Source organism: Pelmatolapia mariae, linkage group LG15 (genome assembly GCF_036321145.2).
Source record: "Pelmatolapia mariae isolate MD_Pm_ZW linkage group LG15, Pm_UMD_F_2, whole genome shotgun sequence".
In the NCBI taxonomy this organism is placed as follows: domain Eukaryota; kingdom Metazoa; phylum Chordata; class Actinopteri; order Cichliformes; family Cichlidae; genus Pelmatolapia; species Pelmatolapia mariae.
The window spans coordinates 6,586,068-6,610,554 of record NC_086240.1 but is presented as its reverse complement, the minus strand read 5'-3'; the positions used below and the strand labels follow the sequence as shown (position 1 = coordinate 6,610,554).

The following is a 24,487-nucleotide window of genomic DNA, read 5'->3' as shown; positions in this document are numbered from 1 at the left end:
CTATTACATGAATAATAGCTGAAATACTGACAGTGATTGTCTCTTCGTCTGATCTCGCTCGCCACTGTTTTCTCTCACCTCAACCTCCCTGCCCTTGAGTTTTCTTCTTTTTTTCATCCCTCATCTGCTTTGTCTCAGCTTCCCGTCCTTCTCCTTTCTTCCTCGGTTTTGTAAACCTGCTGTAATCCTAGCTGTGTATTCACAGGAAAGAACAGCAGATAGCTTTGAAAATGAGCGCTGCAATTACACAATCATTACACAATCCATCAGTTGTAATTATCTATATTACAGACTGGGGACATTTGTAAATGTGTGTCTTCTCTCAACCATTATCTGACACTCACATAAAGCGCTCGTGGAGATGTGTGAACACACTAAATAAATGTAAACAAAAAGGACTGGGCTGTAATCAGTTGGATTGGAATTAAGCTGCAGGAAAATCGTGCAAAGGTCTTCTTTAGGGTCATCATGCAAGCTAATTTAAGCAACAGTGTGTAATTTTTGCATTAGCTTTATGGATCGACTTCATTCAGAGGCAGCAAATGATGGCACTGTTCCTTTAAATGGAGGGGGGCAGAGGGAGAGAAAACAGGGAGAGGGAGAGAGAGACGTAGTAGAAAAACGGGGGTCGGTGTGTGCGCTGTCTGCTCTCTGTCTTGGAGAGGTGTGTAGGATTAGCAGGATTTTACTGAAGAAAGAAAGAAAAAGAAAGAAAATAAGAGAAAGAAAAAAAATAAGAAATTGCAGCACATAGTTTGAGGATTTTACTGAAGATGTTGAAAATATTTTAAGGAGGCTTCCTTAAGGACATGCTGGACATGTATGGAAACAAACAGACGATGTCACTGACTTCTGATGATGGACACAGTGCTTTTTAAGGACTCACAGTTACAGGATTTTGAAACTTCTGCTTTGTTTGAGACTTTTTTCCCTGATTTAAAGTGACTTTTTCAGACGAATCTCTGCATCTCCCACATATGTTCTTGAAGACAATTGCTCTCCTGAGACATGGATATGTGTGAACATTTGTTAAGCTGACTTTAAAAATATATCTCATCTCAAATAAAATTAAATATGCATTGCTTTTCTATAAACAGTTCAACCGTTTTTGCCACAAATTCACATTTCTAGCTTGTTGATGCTCCTGTTTATTTGCCAGTGAATGTGTCATAAGCTGTGAGTGGAGAGCCAGCTGATGACATGAACTGCTGAATATTTAGCTAATCCTCTGTGGATACAACTATTTTTTACATTTATTTTTGCCCTCATCTAAATCCTAATCCAGGGGAAACAAATCTCACCCGCTCACCTGAAGCTGCTTTTAATCTAAAGAGAAAAGAGAGATGGCACAGAAAGACGGAGGAACGGAGCAGGGGCGTGTCAAAACAGATGATAATCTGGGGGCTAAAGCCATGTCCGGGGGCCCTACAGCAGGTGGAGGAGTGGTGGTGGAGGTCAGGGAGAAGAAAGGCCCCCTGAGAGCTGCAATTCCCACTATGCCTTTCCCCTTGGCGGTCATCTGTCTTTTTCTGAATACCTTCATACCTGGACTTGGTAAGATAAAAATCACACTTTCTTCTTCTTTCCTTTTCTAATTCCCTCTAATTTCACCTGGTTTTTGTTTTGGTTTGGGGCTCAGGTGCAAACAGTCAGCAAACTCACAAGACAAGGTGTACAAATGTAAAGGCAAAAAGAAAAAAGAAATACTATATGAATTAGATCAGAAAACTCAGAGGAGTGAAAAAAATAGTCTCCCTGCTTGTATTTTCCTGGCTACTTCCGTAAATGTGTGAGAAAAGTGTTAAGAATGAGACCCCACTCACACATTGTGTTACAGTAAGAAGCACACGGGCTCAGTCTGCCAGGTGTTAATAAAGTCCGTGTGGTGTCACTGCAGGTCATTCTGGGAAAATGCCATCATTACTGTACGTGCAGCTACATCATCACAGCAGGTAGACACATCATCACTGAGGACACACTCAACATGTGTCATTTTCATACAAAGCTCATGTTATGGGAATCACATGATACACAAATCCATAACTAATCATCATATTTGTAAAATGGACACAAATTGCATTTTTTTTTCTTTTAATATATTATTTAGAAATGTATTTTTTTTCCTTACTACAAAAGTGTATGAAAGAGCTGAATTAAGCTCCTGGAGCTGACAGCATAGTACTTGTAGATTTATCCAAATTGAAACTTAAAAACAATGATTTTATACATTTAAAGGCATTTCACATTTAGTTAAATCTGTAGCAAAAAACCCCCCAAACAACACCCCCCCTAAAATATGAATTTAAATGACAACAAAGCAGCAGAGCTGAGTCTGACTCACTTTAAAGTGTGCACAATTCACCCACACATTCTCAGTTGTGTGATGAAGCCGGTGGTCTCGCTGTGTGTGTATTTCTAAGCAGACATCGACCCGGTTTGCAGCTCATTAGCTAATGGAAGGGTGTTTCTGCCTTCTGTTCTGCCTTCTCCATCTAATTCCTCCACTTTGTCACATTATGTAACATCTGGTAGCTAATGACACACAGATACGCTCATCGCCACTACATAACAAAGCCCACCACCACCGCCAGACTGATACACGCGCACACACAAACACAGATATAATGAGCGGCTTACTTTATCTGCTGTCAACAAATTAATACTGCTACATAAGGCTTTGAAAGACATTTAGTCACACGCATCCGCACCCCGGCATTCACACACAGCTGTTTACTCATCAGTTCAGTGGTTTGATTCAAACGCAGCAGAGCGTCAGGAATGATAACATGGAGCTGATTTCAAGGAAAAGTAGAATATGTAGAAAGCAATAACGTGAAAGTCACTATGAGGAAAAAGATTTGGTGACATGCGGAAAACACCAGTTATAAGGAACATACCTGAGCTCAATTCACCAAATAACCAAGGGAGAGCCTTCCCCCTCCCCACATTTCCTCCCCCTCTGATCTAGTGGGCATATCTCATGGGATTCATACTCCTCCCTACTCTCGCCGTGTTTATTTGTTATACTTCCATCTAAAAATAGCCTTCAAATCCCAACTATTTTCTCACATTCATTCCTATTTTCCTCTCTTTTGACTCACATTCAGGAGTCTGTTTGCTGCCACCTTTCTTTAAGTGTTGAACTGTTGACTCCTCGAGACTGCCACAAACATTACAACAGGGTCAGCAAACCCCCGCTGACCTGTTTTCCCTTTTCTTGACAGGAGCACAAAATTGATCCCTAATATGTGCGGAAAGCAGCACGGCAGCACTTCATCGAAGAGCGTGTGTTTACAGTGTGTGTGTGCGTGTATGTGTGTCAGTTTGCCTGAATGCATTGACATTTCATTGAATAGCTGTTGCCATGACAACCCTGACTAAAATGAACACAATGCATGCATGGCAGTGCGTGTGTGTGTAGTTTGGCTCTAACTGACTGGGACTGAAAAGAGCGTCTCGATCTATTCAACCTGCCGACAAAATAAAATTTAGAAATGTGTAATTGAATTTGGACATGAGCCAAAGCTGAGCCCCCCCCGGCCCCAGACATTCATGCAAAGGTACAAGAGGTCAGGATAACAGGTGAAACAGCACCTGGCACAGTAGTAATTATTATTGGTATGTCATCTCTCGCACTATTAAAGTGAAAGCAGGGTAAAGAAAAATTACTACAGAAACCTAAAGATCCATTCCAGGTTTGTTTAAAGACAAAAGATTCTCCTTTGTGTCTGATTGTTGGGGCACACTTGTCCTCGAGTCAAAAGCATTGAGATAAAGCAGCCAGCCTGCTTTGAGTCTTTCAAATGTAACAAAGTATGTCTAATAGTACTTCTTAAGCTGAATATTTAACATGTTACTTATCATTTATTTAATCTCTACAAATAGATCAAGTGTCAAAACATTGCACGGAGCTGTATGACGGCAGTGTCAAAGTCAAACCATTTTATGTATAGTAGGTAGTTCATATATCATTTGGATATTGACTATTGACATGTTTCCTCAGCCTCTAACATCAACGACTACACCTCTGTGCCGATTTTTAGGATTTAAACAGCCTCTGTCTCACAAGCCTACATGATTAAACTTTGCATTAACTCCGCCTCTGCCTGCTGACATGTTAAGAACAAGTATCTTCTATTATCCCAGCAATTTAACAAAGACTGAGTTAAAAACTACAGGCGAGTACCACACAAGCTGTTAGCAGCTTCAGTGTAAACTGATACAAGAGCTGTAAATAATTACGCACACTTACTGTGGAAGAAACTGCGGCTCACTGGTTGCATTACGATATTTGCCATAAGAGGAGAGGAAAGTGTGAAGCTTTAAAACACTTAAGTGAATATATGACTTAGTCCTCTGTGTGTGTGTGTTCCTGTGAGATTGACTGCATGTAATATTAGAGACACTGCAGTGTGTCGTTACTGAGTTCTGTTGATATCTCGTGTCTGAATTTTTATGTGTTTACTTGCACTAAAATTAGCAGTGTTCCTCTCTTACTCCACTCAGTCTCACTTGTCTACAGCACTGGGCAAAAGCAATTTGCATGATTAATGCTCATAGTGCACACGTTTTCATTAAAAATACTAATTTAAAACATAATCCAGTAGTGTATGGGTTTTTTGTCAGTCCCATTTCTGCAACTGCATTACATTTTCTGATACTAGAAAAAAAAACAACCCTTGATTAGCATTTTTTGGCATCTGGCAGCTTTTACTCATTCTTTATTCTGTATTCAGTGGTCACTCAAACTAAATTCTGTCACATACAGAATACATTCAATACATTGAATTTGACATGTAAAACCAACAGAAACAGAGAATGTTGCATCATATTTGCAGGAAATGATGAATACAAAAGAATTGGAGTTTGTGATGAATGTTTTTTTTAAAAACAGGTACATGTTAATAATCGCTGTTTCACTCAGGTTGGTGTTCATTCTTGGTCTAATTTAGATACTAGAGATTGTTAGCTTGCCAGCTTGGGTCATTTAATTGGATTGGGACTAACTGAGAGCTACATGTTCTCTCGTCACCAGAGCTGAGAACGCTGCTTGTTGTCATTAGCTTTCTCTAAACTGAGGACTTTATATTTGCTAAGACAGAATGTGTCATCCTCCAACAAATTCAAATGATGTATGACAAGGAAGAGAGCAGGGTGACAAAGCACAGGCTGACCTGGATATTTGACTTAGTTTCATGTTAAATATGTGTTCACAGGGCAAGCCAGTTGAGCCAAAGACATGCTGTTTTGCTAACACTTTACTGGCTGCAAACACAAAAACATGTAAAGCTGCTTGAAGTTTTTTAGTAGTAGGTGGCTAGCTACTCTGCCAGGGAGGGAATGTTATCCATAGTTTTGTTATAACCCGTGACTTTTGAGTTTAAAAGCAACACTGGCAAAGGTGCGCTGAGTAACAAAAGCAATATGTCCAGTGAGGTGATACTCCTTAAAAGTCAGTGGCAAGTTCAGCCTAAAAATGCTTTGCAAATGGCTGCAGGCTGAAAAACATTTCACTGAAAGACTGTGCAACTGTCTATGAGGTATGTTTGTTTTTCCTTTGGTGGTTTTGTCAGAAGTGTTACCCAATCAGCAGCAACTATTTTAAAAATCGTGTGGTATCTAAAAGTCAGTGCACAAAATGAATCAGTTGTCACTGGTCTAACACGTGGGTGACATAACAGTGTGTTCAGTGCACAACTGCTCTTATTTACAAAATAAATAAATAAACGGTACTTTTAGTTAGGGATTAAGTCAGCCTAGTTCACTACTTTTTGAGGTTATTTGATAGAAAAAAAGAATATTGTACTCAGAAATATACAGTGATTCATGTTTAGACATTTTTTTAAATGTTTTTTTATATGTTTTCTTTCTATCCACCCAGCCTGCAGATAACTGAAGAACCCTTGTAACATGAGTAACCACATAAATTGTAACTGTAATGTGATTATTGAATTTAGCACAATAATGCATTATATCACTGTGTTACTGAAAAATATTATGCGATTACTGTAACATGTTTCTTTGTATCATATTACACTAACACTGGTTATAAACTAACATTACAAGAGCTAATATTAAGCTTGAGTGTCATAAAAAGCACACTTACTCTCTGATAAACAGTTTAATTACACTGAATGATAGTTTGCTAACTCTTCAGGTCTAGCAATGTTTTATCTACTTTAGAGAACCGCAGGTAAAAGAACCGGAGGTAAAAGAGGATAAGAGCAGCAGAGGCAATGAGCAGCTAACAGAGGCTAACAACAGATAAAAGAGGCTAAGAGCAGCTAACAGAAGCTATGAGCAGCTAACAGAGGCTATGAGCAAGTAAAAGAGACTAAGAGCAGCTAACATAAGCTAATAACAATTAACAGAGGCTAACAACACGTAAAAGAGGATAAGAGCAGCAAACAAAGTCAATGAGCACCTAACAGGGGCTAACAACAGATAAAACAGGCTATGATCAGCTAACGGAGGCTAACAAAAGATAAAAGAGCATAAGAGCACCTAACAGAGGCTAACAGCAGGTAAAAGAGGATAGGAGCAGCTAATAGTGGCAAAAACTGTAGCACTTACTGAGAGAGAGGTTCAGTATATCCTCAGCAGGTCACCTCAATATCACTGTGATGTGAGTTATTGACTTGTATCAAACTCCTTCAACAAAGTTTTACAGCCTCCTTCAGAGTAAACAAATACGTACACCAGCTGAGGTAAACAGTAAACATACAGCTTATACTCGCAGATAAACAGCGGCCACCCCCGATTACTATTCCCTCTAATTGCATTTGGAGAGTTGACTGCAATTTACTGAGATCGAGTGGTGAGATTTTACAAATTGTAATTTTAAGGCATATTTTTTCACAAGAGCACTAGTCTGCACAGCTTTTGTTAAAATGCTGAATGCATTTTTTTTTGTTTAGATTTGAACTACCCGATGATCTTTCTTTCTCTCTTTTCCCTCAATATTTAATTATTTTTTTTTTAACAAAACTTTATCTAAGACTTCCAAACTACAGTCAATGGAAGGAAGAGTTTCACATCTATATAAAGGGAGAGCTTTTCCCTTTCCACCTGTCAGCTTTAAGGTGGACTGGCCTTAAAGGTGGAGTACCTTGATACTTAAGTGATACACCTGATTACTGGTTACTTTGAGTTGGTATGCAAGTACCATTTCATCTAATCAACACAGCTTTACAGTTCACATTCTCCGTTGTTTTCTGGTCCTTTCTCTTCCTTCCTGTTTTCTCTCTCCCTTTATGTCTGCTTCTCTTGCTGTCTTGACACTCTTACACTCCATCATTAACCTCCCACACTACCAGTGGGTGCTTTGTAGAGTTCTCTGTGTAATTATAGTAATTAGTCTGGGTAATATCTACTGACACACATAGACACAAACACGCATGTACGTACTCACAATATCCCACATGCGACATACAAAGAAGCCAAGAGCTCTTCACACCTAGAGGATTGTTGGATTTCTCTAGCAGAAAACTGAAAGATTTATTCTGACTTTATTACTGCATCAGCTCAACGTATATTGTTAAGCAAAGTATATTGTTAAGCACATATATTTGTTCAGGTTTTACCCAGCTGCAATTATTTAGCGGAGTATTTTCCTTATAGTTAGCTCTGTGCTCTTTGATTACATGCTGACTAAAATGCTCTCCAATGATCAATTTACTGTTTTGATGGTTTTAATATGAGCTAAGAATTAATCCAACATATAATCATTTTGGAAATATATTTAAAGTTATATCATTTTTTGCCTATGCAAAATCCTCTTATTAGACGGATTCATGGTAATATTCACTTGGCAAGTGATCATTAATGCCAAAATGATAATTTGACTTAATAATTTGACTTAATTTAAACTTTGTTAATCAAAGTTGTTTTATTTGACAAAGTGACACACTGATAAATTCGAAGAGCCCAACTCTGCAGCTCTCATAGCATTTTAGTATCTTTCAGTTGACTGTTTTGGTTTTACATTCAGTTATCCTTCATCACCTCTGCTTTCTCAGATTCAAATATTTCTTCATTTTCGAAGAAAGAACTTGAAGGTTTTGGTCTGTTGAGCCAAACAAATACTCCAAATTGTTTTGTTTTTTCAAAAGCGGATCTAATATTTAGTTGCATTGCTATTTGATGAATTATATTGGAACAGACAGCAAAAACGTCATTGGGAACACCTGTTCAACTGCTTGTCAAGACAAATATTTAATCAGCCAATCATATGACCAAGACAACCAGCTAAAGTCCAAAGTGAGCATCAGAATGGGGAATAAAGTTTATTAAAGTGGCATGTTTGTTGGTGCCAGTTTGGCTGAGTATTTAAGAAACTGCTGATCTATTGAGACTATCTCTAGAGTTTACAGAAAATGGTCTGAAAAAGAAAAAATATCCAGTGAGTAGTACTACTCTGTTGGGAGGTGAGCAATGACTCAAAAATGCCTTATTGATGCCAGAGGTCAGAGGAGAAGACTGCTTCAAGCTAGGAAGCAAACAGTAACTCAGTAACTCTTGTTAAAACCAAGGTATGCAGAAGAGCACATCTGAATGCACAACATGTCGAACCAGGAAACAGATGGCTACTGCAGCAGAAGACCACGCTACTCCTGTCAGAAAAGAACAGGAAACTAATGCTACAACTGAACAATAGAAGGCTGCTTGGTCTGATCAGCCTTGATTTGTGCTGTGATGGCAGGTTAGCCCTGTGACAGATTGACAGCCTGTCAAAATGCCACAGCCTACCTAAGTATTGAAGAATTGAGGGGGTTTGAGGGTAAAAGAGGGTCCAAACTAGTACTAGCAAGGTGTACCTAATAATGCATCCAGTGAAAACGACACATGTGAACAGTACCTGACAGAGACTGCTGACGTTGGAAGTCATACAGAAGAAGTAAAACTAAATCCTTCTGTGCATGCCAAAACTCTGACGGAAGTGATGCGTAACCATTCAGCTACCAGCTGGCTGTCAATCACAGCTAATGTCTGGAGGTGGGCAGCTCCTAAGGCAGCCAGAGCATCTGCTGGTGGGTGTGGCCTCTGTGACCTGAAAATTTCTGCTCCTGATTAGACCACGTCGGTCCTGGATGGACTCTCATTTTAGCCCGCTGTTGCTCTTTCTGCTCGAGGCTTTGAAATGAGCAAAGAAAAGATGAGGGTTCATCTCTTCCTTTCCACCAATGTATATACCTACTTATCTTACTTTTCTGTGACAGTCAAGTATAAGCCTTGTGAGAGTAAATATTACATTTTATGTCATTCAGATTCATCAGATGTGCTGGGACAATCCGGACTCATACTATCGCAGTGCTTCTATTGAAAGATTCACCATGATACAACTGTCTCCAAACGCATAGTTAATGAAAGAGACTGATACTGGATGGAAATTTTGAAGCAGAGAAAGAGAGAGAGAGAGAAAAAAAGAAAATGAAACAGAGAAAAAAGTGAGAAACTAACTTATACATGAGCTGGCCTTTCCTTTCCACTTAGAAAAAAAAAGCATGCACAGCCGGCAGCCTGGCAGAGCCTGCTCCTCCCTCCCCCCACCTGTTCTGCTTGCTGTGTTATTTGAATTTCACCAATGTGACAAGAAATGGAGCTGGCAGAAAGGGAAGGGCCAAGGCCATGATGCACACAACGCCCACCAGGCATTTCTTATGTCGCATTCAATATTCACAGTATTTAGTCTTTACAAAAAGCCTGCGGAGAGCAAGCCCGAGTGTCAGCTGATTGTCTGAACAATTTAGGCTTTTGTAGGTCTTAAAAGGGTTCTTTGATGTTGTGACTTTGAGAAAATACTATCCTATCACATATTCAGACACATAAAAGCTATTTTAAGCTCAACAAGAATTTGTGAGTAAATATGACCTAATTAAAATATGACATCTGCAGCATCTTTACTTTAAACACTGTGCGTCTGAAATCCACAAGTCTGCATAATGATTTAATCTGAGCATTTGTATTCTGTAAATGTCACAAGAATGGAATTTGTCTTCTGTTTATAGGTTTGTTTTTTGATTTTAGTTTTTATGCACTCATTGAAAAACTGGACCCAGAAGGTTTCCAGAGTTGCATACGTGGATGCTCAAACTCGTGCATACAGTTTCACACAGAGCATTTACTGTACAGGGGATGGTCTCCAGGCTTTCAGATAGCAGGATAAGGAGTGCGACTGGACTTAATTCAGACAGATAAGAGTTGAACATTGAGATAATCCTGTTTCAGCTCTATTACAAACAGCTAGTATATGTGCTTTTTCTCCAGGGCATAGACACATTGCTGCCATGGCCAAGTACTTGCCACCAGGAAAACCTTAAGTACTGACTCACTCTCTTAGACACAGAAAAAAAAAAACCCAAAACAAAACATGTAGAACAGCTTCTTTAGTCTAGCTTCAGTTATTTCTCTGTGGCAGAGAGAAATATTTTGCTCTCCAGGTGTGACTGGTTGTATCACTTTATCCAGCTGCAGTTATTTCCATGCACATCTTTACTGTATACAGAGATCTGATGAAGTACTGAGAGTAAACAAGTGAATAAAACTGTATTAAGAAGTGTTTTACTGCTTTTATCCCATTCTATTAATACTATTACTGCTTTTGACATCTTAGAAATTGGGCAGCTCTCAACTGCTCCAAAAATAATATTAAAAAAAATGAAACTGAATGCATAAAATGAAGTGCTCGTTTTTCTTAGCCTAGAATGGGCCTCTGAGGGGGTGACTGCACATTTAAGCTCAATCATTCTGCACACAGTAGCAGTGAGTCTAATTTCTTTTGTTATCTTTAACAGTAATCTACCAATTTTCATTTCTGAAAGTTTGAATAAATATTAAGATAACGACTATTGTTGTACTTGAATTTAAAAACAAAAACAAAAACAAAACCCAAACTGACTTCACAAAATCATTGTTTATGGTGATTTTGCTTTAGTAATTGGGATGGGACAAGGGTCCTAAAACTAAAACAGATGGTTTCATCTGGTTCACTACTGTAGCAGACTGTAATTCTTTGATGGATTACCATAACATTTTGTAAATACAGTACTGCACAAAAGTCTTATATCACCCCTCGTTTGTACAGATCTAATGAGCTTCAACACAACCTGAAGTCTCTTAGACACGCTTTGATGTAATTTCTTTAAGAAGTCTTCAGGAATAATTCTCCAGGCTTCTTGAAGGACAAGCTGTTTTCCTGGATGATCACACACTGCTTCACTAATGTTGAGGTCCGGTTTTTGGGGAGGTCAGTCCATGACTGATACTTCCAGTTTTCCTTCTTTAGGTTAGCTTCTTGAGAGCTACTCTTCCACTGAGAAAATTTCTGATTCTTTGGGAATCAGCTTGTTGGTACAGAATTAACTATTTTACATCTGTCCAATTGTGTCATGTTTTGGCATTCTTGCATAGACTGTTCAGGACTTTCCTGAAAATGAATGGAAACGCAGCCAATGTCCAAAGAAAACCTTTGAAAGACCTTCCGAAAGTCTGGAGAACTATTGCTTGAGACTGCTTAAAAAGTAACAAAAAAATTCTGGCTCTTCAGAATAAAAATGTTAAAAAATTAGGGGTGACTCAAGACTTTTGCACATTCATGTACATTTAAGGTCCTTGAAGTTTACTTATGACCTGAATAGCTGTCTACAAATTAATCCACATGATTTTGTTAAAGGCTTATTGTATTTAATATATTAGCATTTGTCTCAAAGCACTAAGCTGTGTAAGTGCAATTTACCTGTGTGATGTTTCTATTTGAAACAATAAAAAAAACCCTTTCTGGTTCATTTCATCCGGAGTCTGTTTTGGTCTCGCTGGAGATTAACCAGAATGGAAAACTCCTCAAAGGTTTTTATCATGCCGGACTATAAACATCGCAGAGATATTTGATAGCAAAGTACATCAGAACTGTTAAAACAATAACTTCTTGGATTGTTTTTGGTAACAGTATGACTTGTGGTGTTTTTCCCACAGGCACCTTCATCTCAGCGTTCACGGTGCTGTGCGGCGCTCGCAGTGAGCTGATCTCAGAGCGAGGTGTTTGCTGTGTATTCTGGCTCAACGTAGCAGCAGCCCTGATTCAGATCCTCACAGCTGTTATCATGGTTGGATGGATCATGAGCATCTTCTGGGGAATGGACATGGTCATCCTGGCAAGTCAGTAGCAGCTACTAGTGTCTGTGTTTATCTTCCCCTTTGCTTTCTTTTGTCCACCTGTGTCACATGCACTTTTAAAGTTAGTTTCAGCAAGCAAAACATAAGGTCCGGGGACCAGAATTGGCCCAGTAAAGAGTCCAATCTGGCCCTCTGAATGGTTCAAATAAATTAGCATAAATTTTGAGCTGTTTTAACTGGATCTTCATAAGTGTTTTTTTCTGTGGATAATCTGTGGATTAACAGAAACTTTTGTTTAAAATTACAGGACAATCTGGGCAATGAGCTACTGGAACTTCTTTCTGTAATTTAACATATTTTGTTCTTACCATTTAAGCACAGATTTCTTTCATTTAATACAGAAACATTTCTTTATCATGTCAAAAAACTCAGACGTACTGTTGAAATTGCACTTCTTTTCCTTATATTGACTTATTTCATGGGTTAAATGTGTAGTTAAATTTATTTACACTGACAGAAAGGGGAGTTTCACCGGTCTGGCCCAAACCAGCCATCACTGACGGCAGCCAAAGCCCTCCCATGTTCTCCAAAAATGACTCTGTTTGCACTAAATGCCCTCCAGTAAATTATCTTCAGTTATTTAACACAAATCTGCGCTCCCTGACCTGCTGCTGTTAAAGCAGAACTTATTTTATTTCACTTAGAAAATATCAAAGCTAAATATTGCATCCTCAAGACGTGGCAGAGCCGAAAAATGAAACAACATAATTACGACCCATTTTTAAAGAATTGCATGATCAGTTGGAAACCAGGGCGCTCGGTGAGATTTGTTGCTGGTTTGGGTCTTTTCTTTGGTTTTTATTGGTGAAAAAACAAACAAAACAAAAAATAAAGCAGGATAATAACAGCATTATCCTTCAAGGCCTGTGTTGCAAAGAGATGCAATCAGTGGCTCTGGATTACAAAGTTGTTCAAAGGATTTTACATTAATCGTGCAGAAACATGAAAGAAAGAAAGATGCAGAGAACAGACATGAAAAGGTTGGGTAATTTTACCACCCTCTCTGTCAGGAACTCAGCCTCTCCTTAGGCACTGATGCATGAACAAGTGCACACACACACACACACACACACACACACACACACACACTCACAAGAGTCACCATTGTCTCAGTGCAGCCTTTGAATTATCCACAGCCCTGTAAGTGTCCTTATGTGAGGTAGCCTAATTGCTGCCTGCCTGCGCCACCAGAGTGTCTTGATTCGCACACGCCTGCGAGAACGTGCGTGTTTGTTGTGCGCGAGGTACAGTAATTGTGTGTGTGTGGGAGTGAGCGGCCCCCCCGGTGTGTTTTTGTTCACTGCTCCCCGCTGTTTTTCAGGCCTCTGGGCACACATCTTCTGCAACTGTTGCTGCAAAAATCATTCTCTGGTAGCATGTTGAATATTCGGGTTTGCATAAGATGACTGTTTCCCAGTCGGACTGAAATAATGCCGGCTGTTTATTTAGAAGATCAGTTGTTATTCAGTTATTCATTACCACAATACGCGGTAGCTTTGAGAGTTTATGCTCATATGGGCTGATTCAGCTTTCTTCCTCTATGCATTTAATGCCTCTGAAAATGTGGTCTCTGTGTGAGCTTCCTCCCTCTCTCCCTCTAATGAGCCTGTGCTGTATATGATCAGTGTTTTCTCTCTCTTCATAACTCCAGCTCCACATACACGGCTGCCGCCCTCTTCTTTTTTTCCCATCTATCTAATGATCGTGGTGTTATCTCCCTCCCACTGATCGCCTTCCATCTGCCTTTTTTCTCCATCCAGTGATTGTTCCTGTTTGATCTTCTCATATCCTTGCTTCCTCTCTTCCTCTCCTTCCTGCTCACTCTCACATAATTCCTCCCACTCGCTGCCCGCTCCCAAGTCTTCCTCGCCGCCTCAGTTTCTTCTTCAGTTTTTGGTTTTCACTGGTTCCCGTCTCCATCTCTCATCCCATCGATCCAGTGGATGAGGGTCGTGTTACTGTAAATGTGTTCATTTGATCATGTAATGTACCCTGCCACTCAGATGTTTGAGGACACCTCCAAATGTCCTTGCTTTTAAAGAAAAGTAAGTTAAAAAAAAACAAAAAACAGACAAACTTCAAATTAATTTGAAATGTTGCAAGTGACAAATGATTTTATGGTTATTACTGGAATATCTACTTAAGCATACAGATGATCATTGTCAGCCACCACTGCTCCAGTGTTTCACGGACTCAGAGTGCTCTCGAAAACAAGTTTTTCGTGTTAAAAGACTGAGGTTAAAACTGAAAAGCAGTTTTTTTGTTTTCTTGTAAGATACTAGCACAGCAGAAAACTGTTGCTCAACCCAACAGATGAAAGCTGCTCCAGAAAACGACTGCAAACAAATGCTGACCAGCTACATCTCGCTCTGCCTTCAGAAAAGCTTTAATTCTTCGTGGCAGATTCAACAACATGCTGGAAACATCCCTCGGAGAGTTTGGTCCATGTTGAAATGATAGCATCACACAGTTGATGCAGATTTATGGTATTGAGATATGAGAAATTTCATGCCAAATTCTGACCTGACCATCTGAAACTGAAACTCATCAGACCGGGCAACGTTTTTCAAATCTTCCGTTGTCCAATTTTGGCGAACCAGTGTGAACCATAGTCTCAGTTTTCTGTTCTTACCTGACAGAAATGACAGCCGATGTGGTCTTCTGCTGCACATTTCTGCACATTTGGTTATAATAACGAGTTATAAAGGACTAAAAGTCCTTTATAAAGTCCCCACCAGCACCACCCCTTTGATAACACAATGACCCTCTGGAACACAGGACTGATGGTTGCTGACAATGTACAAAAAACTACTGATTATAATATTTAATAAATATGAGATTATAAATAACTGATTATTCTGTTAAACAATAACTTTTAAACTAAGATAAAAATTCATTTTGTTTCAACAGTGAGGATGTTTACGTTACCTCCAAAACTGCTGCGTTTATTTGTAGCTCAAAAGGGTTTCATAGTTCATACTAAACTGTTTTTCTTTGAACTCCATCAGTGCTGTCAGCTTCACACATCACCTTAAAAACAGTGAAACATGTTCTCACTAACGGTCTCTTGTCTCTTTTCTCCCCCTCTACGCTGCTCCTTCACGAAAGTTTCTGATGGTAGGTGTCTCTTTTTTCCCTTCTTTTACAACCAACAGTCCCCCACTGAGTTAATAAAACTGTGGAGGATGTAGAAGCAAGTCAAAGAAATAGTGAACAGCGAGCTTTTTTTTTCTAAATTTAACACAGTTATTGTAAGCCAGAAACAAACAGTTACCCTTAAAGGACTTCAACACAAATCGGAACATTCTCACGATCTTGGCAGCAAGAGTTTGGCAACTCACTGCTTTCTATTTGTGTGACACCGTCCTGCTTATCAGTGGACTGAGCTGTCATGGAGCCTGGTCTGCTAAGCTCAGTAAATGTTCATACACATCCATCCATCTCCCCTTCTTAACAGAAAAGCAAAGCCATGTTTAATCCAACATACCTGATTCGAAACTATGGTATCGCACCATGTAATATGACTAAAAGCTTAGTGACGGCTTTACTAACTGAGCTGAGTTTACCCCTGGTGTGTGTGGTTAAAGAGCTCCACAAGAATGCTCAGTTCTCATTCCCAGAGTTAACCATCCATTTTCTTAACTGCTTGTCCATCTTCAGGGTAAGGAGGGCTGGAAGGACCAGGAAAATCCCTGGATAACCATGCCTACCAATTTAGAAACACCATTTAAGCTTACATGCATCTCTTTGGACTGTGGCATGAAGCTATGTTAGACACATGGAGAACAAGCACACTCCAGCCGGCTGGTGGATTCTGAGTTATTTGTCATGGAAAGCAACATTAAACAAAGTCTGCATGCTTGTTCTGTTAGATGAATCCAAGTCTGCTGCTCCACTCACATGACTCCCTCCTCCCACTTTAACATATATCCAACACACCGCGTAATCATACTACTGCACCTAATCTGCCAGTGCTTATTCTAATGCAGGGGTATGGACATACATAGACTCTTCCAGGAGTTAAGCTGCTGCCATCACTGCTGCTGCTTCTGACAGTATTTCAACATCTTCCCCCATGGCATCCTCCTGTAGGTCTTGGGGGAGATTTGGAGCTTTTTCCTATGGGGGAAATTAGCATTACCTCTCCTCCCTCCCTGCAGAGATAATGCTTGGTTAATAGTTCTGGGTTAAATGTGCGGCATGCCTAAAACACTGCAAACTACACTATGCACCTTGCCACCCTCTGTGATAGGTCTGTTTAGAAGTAATGTGCTGCATAAACACAGTACATTTGCTTTAACTGTATTAAACTTGCTTGTGCAGTATAGGCACATCCCATTATCTTGTTGCCAAAGCTCTGTTCTCGTTTCTAGTGACTCTTATTTGCGCTTTACTATCTCTAAGCCCAGCATGTTCAGCTCACCTCCACCTGTGATGGCAAAAAGATGCAGAAACAGCTGTGCAAAAGTATCTCAAACAACAACAACAGGATTCAAAGCAGCCTAGTTTTGCCCCTCATGCCTCGTGGTAGGCCCCACCAGGCTCCTGCCAAGTTTCGCTTTCAATTTTGCCAAATTGAATGAAATGAAGAGTAAAATCATGATTACTGTCAACAGTTCAAAATGAATGATTTGTAATTGCATGCAGGCATTTAAAAACCTTTTTAAAAATGATAGCAGGGACACCAAATGATAGAGAGCCTTGTGTTCCCTCCCTCCTCAGGCTGCAGGGACCAGGGCATTCCTCAGGATGTGTGAGGGAAGCCGCTCTCATGCTAGCTGATGGGTCGCACGGACAGCTTGACCTCTTTGACCTCCCCAAAGGTGACTTTTTCATTAGTAATGACCTTGAGCTGACACCGTGTAGAGGCCGAGACGTGATGAATGGATTCATTAATGAACAGTGAAGCGAGAGGCTGCTGTTTATGGAAATCTTTAATCGCTGGCTGCTGATTGGTCACATTTACGTTTGCCAAAAATTATACTTAGCATTTACAGCCACAAGAAATATAAGGGATAATAATGATAATAATAATGAATAAAAACTACATGTGTTGACTTTGTTTAGTAATTATAAAAGTGATGTTGGATTTTTGTTTTTTTTTCATTGTTCTTTGATTTCATTGCCAAATATGGATAAAGGAAAATTTGTGAGCTGCTTGATTGAGCTGCCCCAGGACTTTTTATCACATGTTTTAAATGTTGTATCAGAGACTACCTTTAGCCTTAGCTTCTAGTGTATTGTGGCCTTTCCCTTACAGTTTTGTTATAATATCAAATCGCCAGTCTTCTCCATGTAATGTCAGGATATACAGTAACAGCCACAGCACTGTATGTCCATCGATCTTCATACAAAACAATCCCAAAACTCAACATCTGATAGTCACAGCACATGAGCCCGGGCTGTGAAACACACATGTCTTCCTGTGGAGCATGTCATGGTTATAATACAACACCATGCTACGCAATATTCACTCAACTCTGAGTAAAAACTCTATGACTATGGATAGAAAATCTGCAACCAGGCGATTATCTTATCCTTGCTAATAAAGCTAATATGTTTTTTTGCTGGTCACATGATGTGCGTGAGCCTAAAAAAACCTGAAAAAAAAAACAAGTTAAAAATGACTCATTCTTCCTGATGAATATTTGATTTGAGTTTTCATACCTCTTAAATGTGTAAATCAGTGCCAAAGGGATATAGCACATTATTCCTGCACTGTATCTAATTAACAGTCTCAAAATATCAGCTCCCACTATTAATCACTCTGGAAGACACACTGTCTGTCACATTATGATGAAGATAAAGTTACAGGCCCATGTTCGAACAGCTATTGTTTGTTTGTTGATGAGAGTCGGTGGAAGCCGCCAGCTCCTCCCATTAGAAACTCCGAGCTCCCTTTTTGAAACATTAATCAGATCAAAAACATTTAAAGCTGATTAATTCACTGTTTCGTGTCACATGCAGCCAAATGTAAGTGGCGCGTTTGTGTGATGGATAGTGTGCAATATTCAAGAGGGAGACTGAAGAATGTGGTTCAGCTGTGTAAGTGGTCCTGAGGCTAAAAGGGGGAGAAATGTGCATCACTCTGTAAGTTGCAGTGGAACTGTTGAGCCAAATAAAGCCTTTCCCATGATACCCCATCAGCTTTCTCATGCACCACATCATTGCCCTATTTCCCTTAAAAAATACCCAAGAGTATAACAAGTCAAAAAGGCTATAAAAATAAAGTAAATGGCAATGAAAAACAGTGTACTAGATCAAAATTATTAAGTGTGTTGGCAGGAAATAAGTGCTTAGCTCAGCTGCATTGTAATAAATCAGTCAATCAATAAATAAAATCAGGTTCATTTATACACTATTTCTTTCCCTGACCACTAAGACTTCAAATGCAGATACGTTCGGGGAAGAACATTAATGGCCGGCTATTGTACATTTTTTAAGTTATAATAGAGTGCTGTTTTTTCTTTGGCAAGAGCCAGGACTTAAGGAACTGCAAATGCTTACGTTTAAATCACCATCAGCTATTTTATGCTTAGACCTGATTCTTGTGGATGCAAAGTTTGGTTTCTCGTGGATGTGTGACTGAGAGCCGTGGTAGGGTTTAGCTGGGAGCGGGCCACCACAATAAAGACTCTTAAAGCGATGAATCAGCCCGACATTTGTCTTCAGTGTAGCTGTTAAAAGTACTGACTGCAACAACAATGACTTAACTGAGTGGTGCAAGGTCAGTGTTTTACAATAATAGACTGCTTATAGAGATTATGATAGAAATGATAAAATGACCTTACAATAGCAAATAAACAGCTGCAGTGTTACACTGTAAAGCTTAATCACTCACTGGCCATTTCATTAGGTATACTTCACATGGCAGCAACTCTGTCCATTAAGGCATGCAGACATGGTCAAGACGAAGATCAAACGTCATAATGGAGAATGTGATGTGGTTATTAATGGTCTGCAAAGGAGAACATATCCAGTGAGCACTAGTTTATCTGGAAGCAAATACCTTGTTCATGCCAGAGGTCAGAGGAGAATGGCCAGATTTCAATGGCCAAACTGATAGGAAGGCAACATTAACTCAAATAACCCTCTCTGAATGCACTACACCTTAAAGCACATGGGCCACAGCAGCAGAAGACCACTGGGTGCCACTCATGTCTGCTATAAACAAGAAACTGAAACTAGAGTTCACACTGGCTCATCAAAATTGGACATTAGGAGATTGGAAAGATGTTGCCTTGTCTGATGAGTCTCAATTTCGGCTGCAAAATGCAGATGGTAGGGTCAGAACTTGGCGTAAACAACATGAAAGCGTGAATCCATCCTGCCTTTTTTCAAAGATTTAGGCTGCTGAGCCCCTGAGTACCAACTGAGCATTGTTTAAACACCACAGCCTCCACAGTGGCTGCAGTGTACCCATCTTCTGATGGCTACTTCCATCAGAATAACTCACAAAGCCGAGGTCATTGATTTTTGAACATGACAGTGAGTTCAAATGACCTCCACAGCCATCGGATCTCAATCCAATAGAACGCCTTTGGGATGTGATGGAACAGGAGATTCAGCCAACAAATCCGCAGCAACCGTGTGATGCTATCATGTCAACATGGACCAAAATCTATGAGAAATGTTTCCATCAACTTGTTGCATTTGTGCCACGAACAATTAAGGCAGTTCTGAAGGCAAACGTGGATCCAACCCATTACTAGCAAGGTGTACCTAATGAAGTGGTTGTGACTACTGACTATAGTTTAAACAATAGCAAATCTCACCAACAGCACTTTACCGTATTTTGCTGCTGAAAACAGTAAAAATGCTCCTCAGAGCATTTTAAATACAGGCACGCGAATCATTTCTTATGACATATGAAACAGAAAAGTGGACTCGTAATAATACAAATTCATTCATTCATGTGATTTTTACCCCATACTTTGTAATGCTGATATATCACTTTGAGTTGTTTTAATATTCGTTATTTTAGACAAATGCCTTTTAGGAAGATTTCTGTATTTTAGTTGAGAACACCAATATTTTTATGTTTTAAATGTGCACATGTTGTACAGTGTTAGTGTGTGAACATAAAGGTAATGATAATGATGACGATGGTAATGATGTCTGTAATGGTGACGATATCTTATGCCTTACAATGGACTGATGTTCTCCCACATGTGTTTCTGTATGTGTGGTGCTGGAGTTTCTTTTCATAGATCTAAATATGAAACGATTTTGTCATAATCCTGTTTTTTGTTTCTTTAGTGTGTTTAAGGGAGAACATTAAATAGATGTAATGCTTTTTTTTAAATTGTAAAACAGTATTTTTTTTCTGCATGAATCTTTGGTGTCAAATGACCACTTGCATAATTTATGATTGTGGCTTATTTTTGTGGCTTTGCTGCGTCGGTATTAAGCAGTTTGAGGCAAAAGATGTAAAAGTCTTGCAATTGAAAGTCATTTTAGTCCAAATATGGGAAACTTGTAACTGTATGGTGCGTGCTTTGTTGAATCAATATATGCCTCAGTCATTAACTACAATGACTTCTTGCACATTTATTAACTGCTTCCTACTAACCTAACAGAAAGACTTCTTGGTTATTCATCCTCTAAATTAAAGGTGTCTCATATTTGTGGAGTGTCTCACCTGCATTCAATCTGGTTTAATAGCTGCAGTCTCTGTTTTTCATCTGGAAACCATAAAGCAGCATTTATGCTTTACATTTTTATGTAAATAAATCATTTGTGGATGGACTTTCATTTGACTCGTATTTTTGAACGTGTCTGCTTAGCTGGTTGCAGACCATGACATGTTTGACATTTTTCTCCAGTATAAACTTGATTGTTGAAAGTCTGTTTCATCCAGAAACTGCAGTAATGTGCAAAAGTCTTGAGCAACCCTGTATTACTGTATATTTTGCCCCCAGACTGTCTTGTCATTTTTAAGACCAGTGGCTCAAGAACTGCTGGTCTTGAGCAATAGTTCTCCAGACTTATTTTCTCTCCCACTTATTCTCAGTCCAGCCTTGTACCTTACCATTTTCATCTTTATGTTTGATTGTTAAACCATTTACCATTGAACTATGAATCATTCGAGCATAAAACAGGCACCAAACCCAAGGGAAGAACCAATGCTGTGTCTGCTTACAACGGACAATTTTGCAAAGATCTCATTTAAAGTTGTACCTTTAGGCAAAAGGTACAACTTTTGCCTAAAAAGTCTGCTGCAAAAACAGTTAGACCCAATTTCTTTTGTTGAATCTACAAAAAATGCCAAAGATAAAACAGTCTGACATAAAATTGTATTTTTGTAGTGATTCCCAAAGAGCAGCTGAAAACTGGATGTAACTCCCCATGCTGTGTAGTGTGTCCTTCAAAAAAACAACAACCCAGAAAACTGGACAATTACAGGAAAAAAGAAGACGTGCAACACCTGAAAAACAAAAGCTATGTACAGCATAGTGTCTGGAAGTTGTGTGCTTAAAAAACAGGGGGGGATCCAGTAAATATGTGACACGGGAGCTGAGAGATGCATTCAATTTGCTTTTCACTGAAGCCTAATAAGAAATGGTCTCAGTGCAAAGGTGGATGCCAAAAAGCCTTCTTAAGGAAGGGAAAGAGGAAGAAAAAGGTTGAACTACGCCAAGATCAAGATCTCGGTCTAAATAAATAAATTAAATAAATTAATCTGGGTAAATTCCCAGATGATTAAATATGCAACCATTTTGCTGGTAATAACTGAAATAAGTAAAGAAAATCAACAGCCTATTTATGCAACATAATTCATAATTATGGGGGGTTATATTGTTTGCGTCTGATTATTGGGAGGGTCATAAACCCCCTAACCCCCCTGGAAATTACGCCCCTGGAACCACTGCAATACCATCTGGAAACCTTTTTAGCATGACAATGATCCCAAACACACACATCATGACACATGACTATTGGTTGTGGATAGGCCTCCCCAGAGACCGGACTTCAATATTATTTAGGCAGTGTGGGAGCATTGTGACAGAGGACAGAACAAAAGGGGGGTGCTCTAGCAATGTTACTAAAAATTTAATAATTAATTATTGTTGAAATTGCACTTTTTAAAGGTATCTTTGGTTGGTCATCATCTGTTCAGGTTGTTATAATTATTTTTCCTGGTCCAGCCCACTTGAGATCAAATTTGCTGTATGTGGGCCAGGAGTTAAAATGTGTTTACCAAATATGAGGTAATTTAGAGTTTATCTGATTTAGAGGCTGAGATGTGCAGGTCTTGATTACTTCATAAAAATTAGCTCCCATGTTGCTAAAAAAAAGAAATAAATGTGTCATTGACCTTCTCCACACTTACGAGGACAAACCTGGTGCAAAAACACGCTGAAGAAACCTGGTAAAGGCTGTGCAGTAAGAGCAGTTTGGCTTTTTGATTGTACCCAGACTTGATTTCGGTCACCAAATAAGGATTTCTTACCCCTTGCTTTTTCTGACCAGATGTCTCTTCCACGGCATCCTACTAACACGCCCACCATCCTCTGTGTCATGTAAACACAGCCACAGTTGAGACAACTCTCTTTCAGCTCAGCAAGTTGGAGTGTCAGTACAGACATTCAGGGCACTGGGATGAAGCACAGCACCTACGTGGGCTAGAAAAACGTTTTAATCCAAACATGGATGCTGGATGCCCGTCTTAACCAACTGCCACACAGCCAGGGTTTATAAAGTAGTTCTAAAAAGTATTTTGAGTTTGATAAACAGGATGTTCAGATAGATTTTCTAACATTATTATACAGTATTGTGTGAAAGCCTTGAGGCACTCCTAATTTTTTAACATTTCTTTTCATTTTTAAAGTGATCTCGAGCAATAGTTTTTAGGCTTACTGAAGGTACTTTTTTACTTATTTTCAGTCCAGCCCTTGTACCTGAAAAATCCATGAAAAACATCAAAAATAACACCCTTTGATGGGGATAAAATAGCATTTTTGCACTAACAAGGCAGTTCTCAGAGAGCTGTTAGCTAAAAACTTATATATCACGGCATATCTCGGCATGCCATGCAGTGTGTCCTTGAGGAAGCTGGTATCTGGTACAGGGCCCGAGCGATGAACTGGACCATCAGTTGATCCATCTACTGTTGATCCAAAATGGCCTCAGTGGAAAGGTGGCCATCAGGAAGCCACCATCAAGGAAGGGAAACAGGGAGAAAGGCTGAGGTATTCCAGATTACACAAGAACTGGACTGAAAGTCAGTGTCAACAGGTGTTAGTTTTCATTATATCACTGTACCCATTTTCCTTTTTCTTAGCAAAACGTGCAGAAACAAAGGGTGGCTCAAGACTTTTGCACAGTACTGTTTATACAAGCAGACTATATTTGACTAGTTTTAATAAAATAAAACCCTGATCAAGCTTTCCATACCAATACTTAATTGTTGTATAATTAGTTTGGCTATTTTCTAACACACAATAAACACATGCTTCAGGGTCAGAGGTATAATTTATGACTTTTCATGTGTGCATTTATATGAATCTCTCATGCATACACACACACACAGCATTCAGTGTCATAAGTACATGCACCTGATTTAATCACTGCTGCTGTGTGTAATCTCTCCCGCCTCTGCACACCGGATATTTTTAATAAAGCATTATTGTACCTGCAGCCAGCTGAGTTCCATATAATTATCCGTCTGGCTTCAGGCTGCTTATGTTTTGTTCTCTCATTAGGATGTTGTCTCTACTCCAGCGGCTGACCTGTCAAGTTGCTGTGGGAGAACACGGCAGCGCCGTGTGCTGGATATTTAGTGAATTACATCAGGTTCTTCATGCACTTCACACTGAAAGATGAAAGCACCGGTTAACTGAAATTACTTGCAATAGGTTTGGGTTTCTCCAAACAAAGACAAAAAGTATCACAAAGAGGGCAAATTCATAGAGGAAGAGTGTCTGTCTACGCCCACTCGCCCCAAACTCCCTGTGCGCGGGTAACAGCATGATTTATTTGCTCGGATATTTTAAGTGTGCGGGTTCACATCGTCTGAATATTTCAGCGTGCCTTCTCATTTCCCAGGCTCTGTGCCAGTTCCTCCACTGCTGGCCAAGACGTAGCTAAATAAGGAAGATGACCTCTCTCCCTCTACTGTGTTTTCACTCGTTTTCTCTTTTAAAAACAGATTACAACCTAACCAAGGGGCCAGCACACATCAAAATCTGGGTTATACACACATATGCCTGGGTAACAGTGATAACGTAAAGCTGTACAGTCATTTTAAATGGGCTCACAGGGACCACACACACACATAAACCCACACAGAGACACCCCGACCAGAGTAGCTCAA

At 39.5% G+C, this 24,487-nt stretch overlaps 1 protein-coding gene across 1 annotated transcript; it reads left to right on the top strand.

Moving 5' to 3' along the window:
- Positions 1-664: 664 nt before the first annotated feature.
- On the top strand, positions 665-12,189 carry stum (stum, mechanosensory transduction mediator homolog). The gene is made up of 2 exons (XM_063496390.1): positions 665-1,554; positions 11,971-12,189. The coding sequence occupies exons 1-2, from the start codon at positions 1,344-1,346 to the stop codon at positions 12,159-12,161; spliced, it is 402 nt and encodes a 133-aa protein (XP_063352460.1). The 5' UTR covers positions 665-1,343; the 3' UTR covers positions 12,162-12,189.
- The last annotated feature ends 12,298 nt before the right edge of the window (positions 12,190-24,487 follow it).

Coding starts and splice junctions, on each gene's coding strand:
- stum (XM_063496390.1), top strand. CDS start 1,344: ATGGCACAGAAAGACGGAGGAACGGAGCAGGGGCGTGTCAAAACAGAT. Junction 1,555..11,970: donor TACCTTCATACCTGGACTTG/GTAAGATAAAAA, acceptor TTTTTCCCACAG/GCACCTTCATCTCAGCGTTC.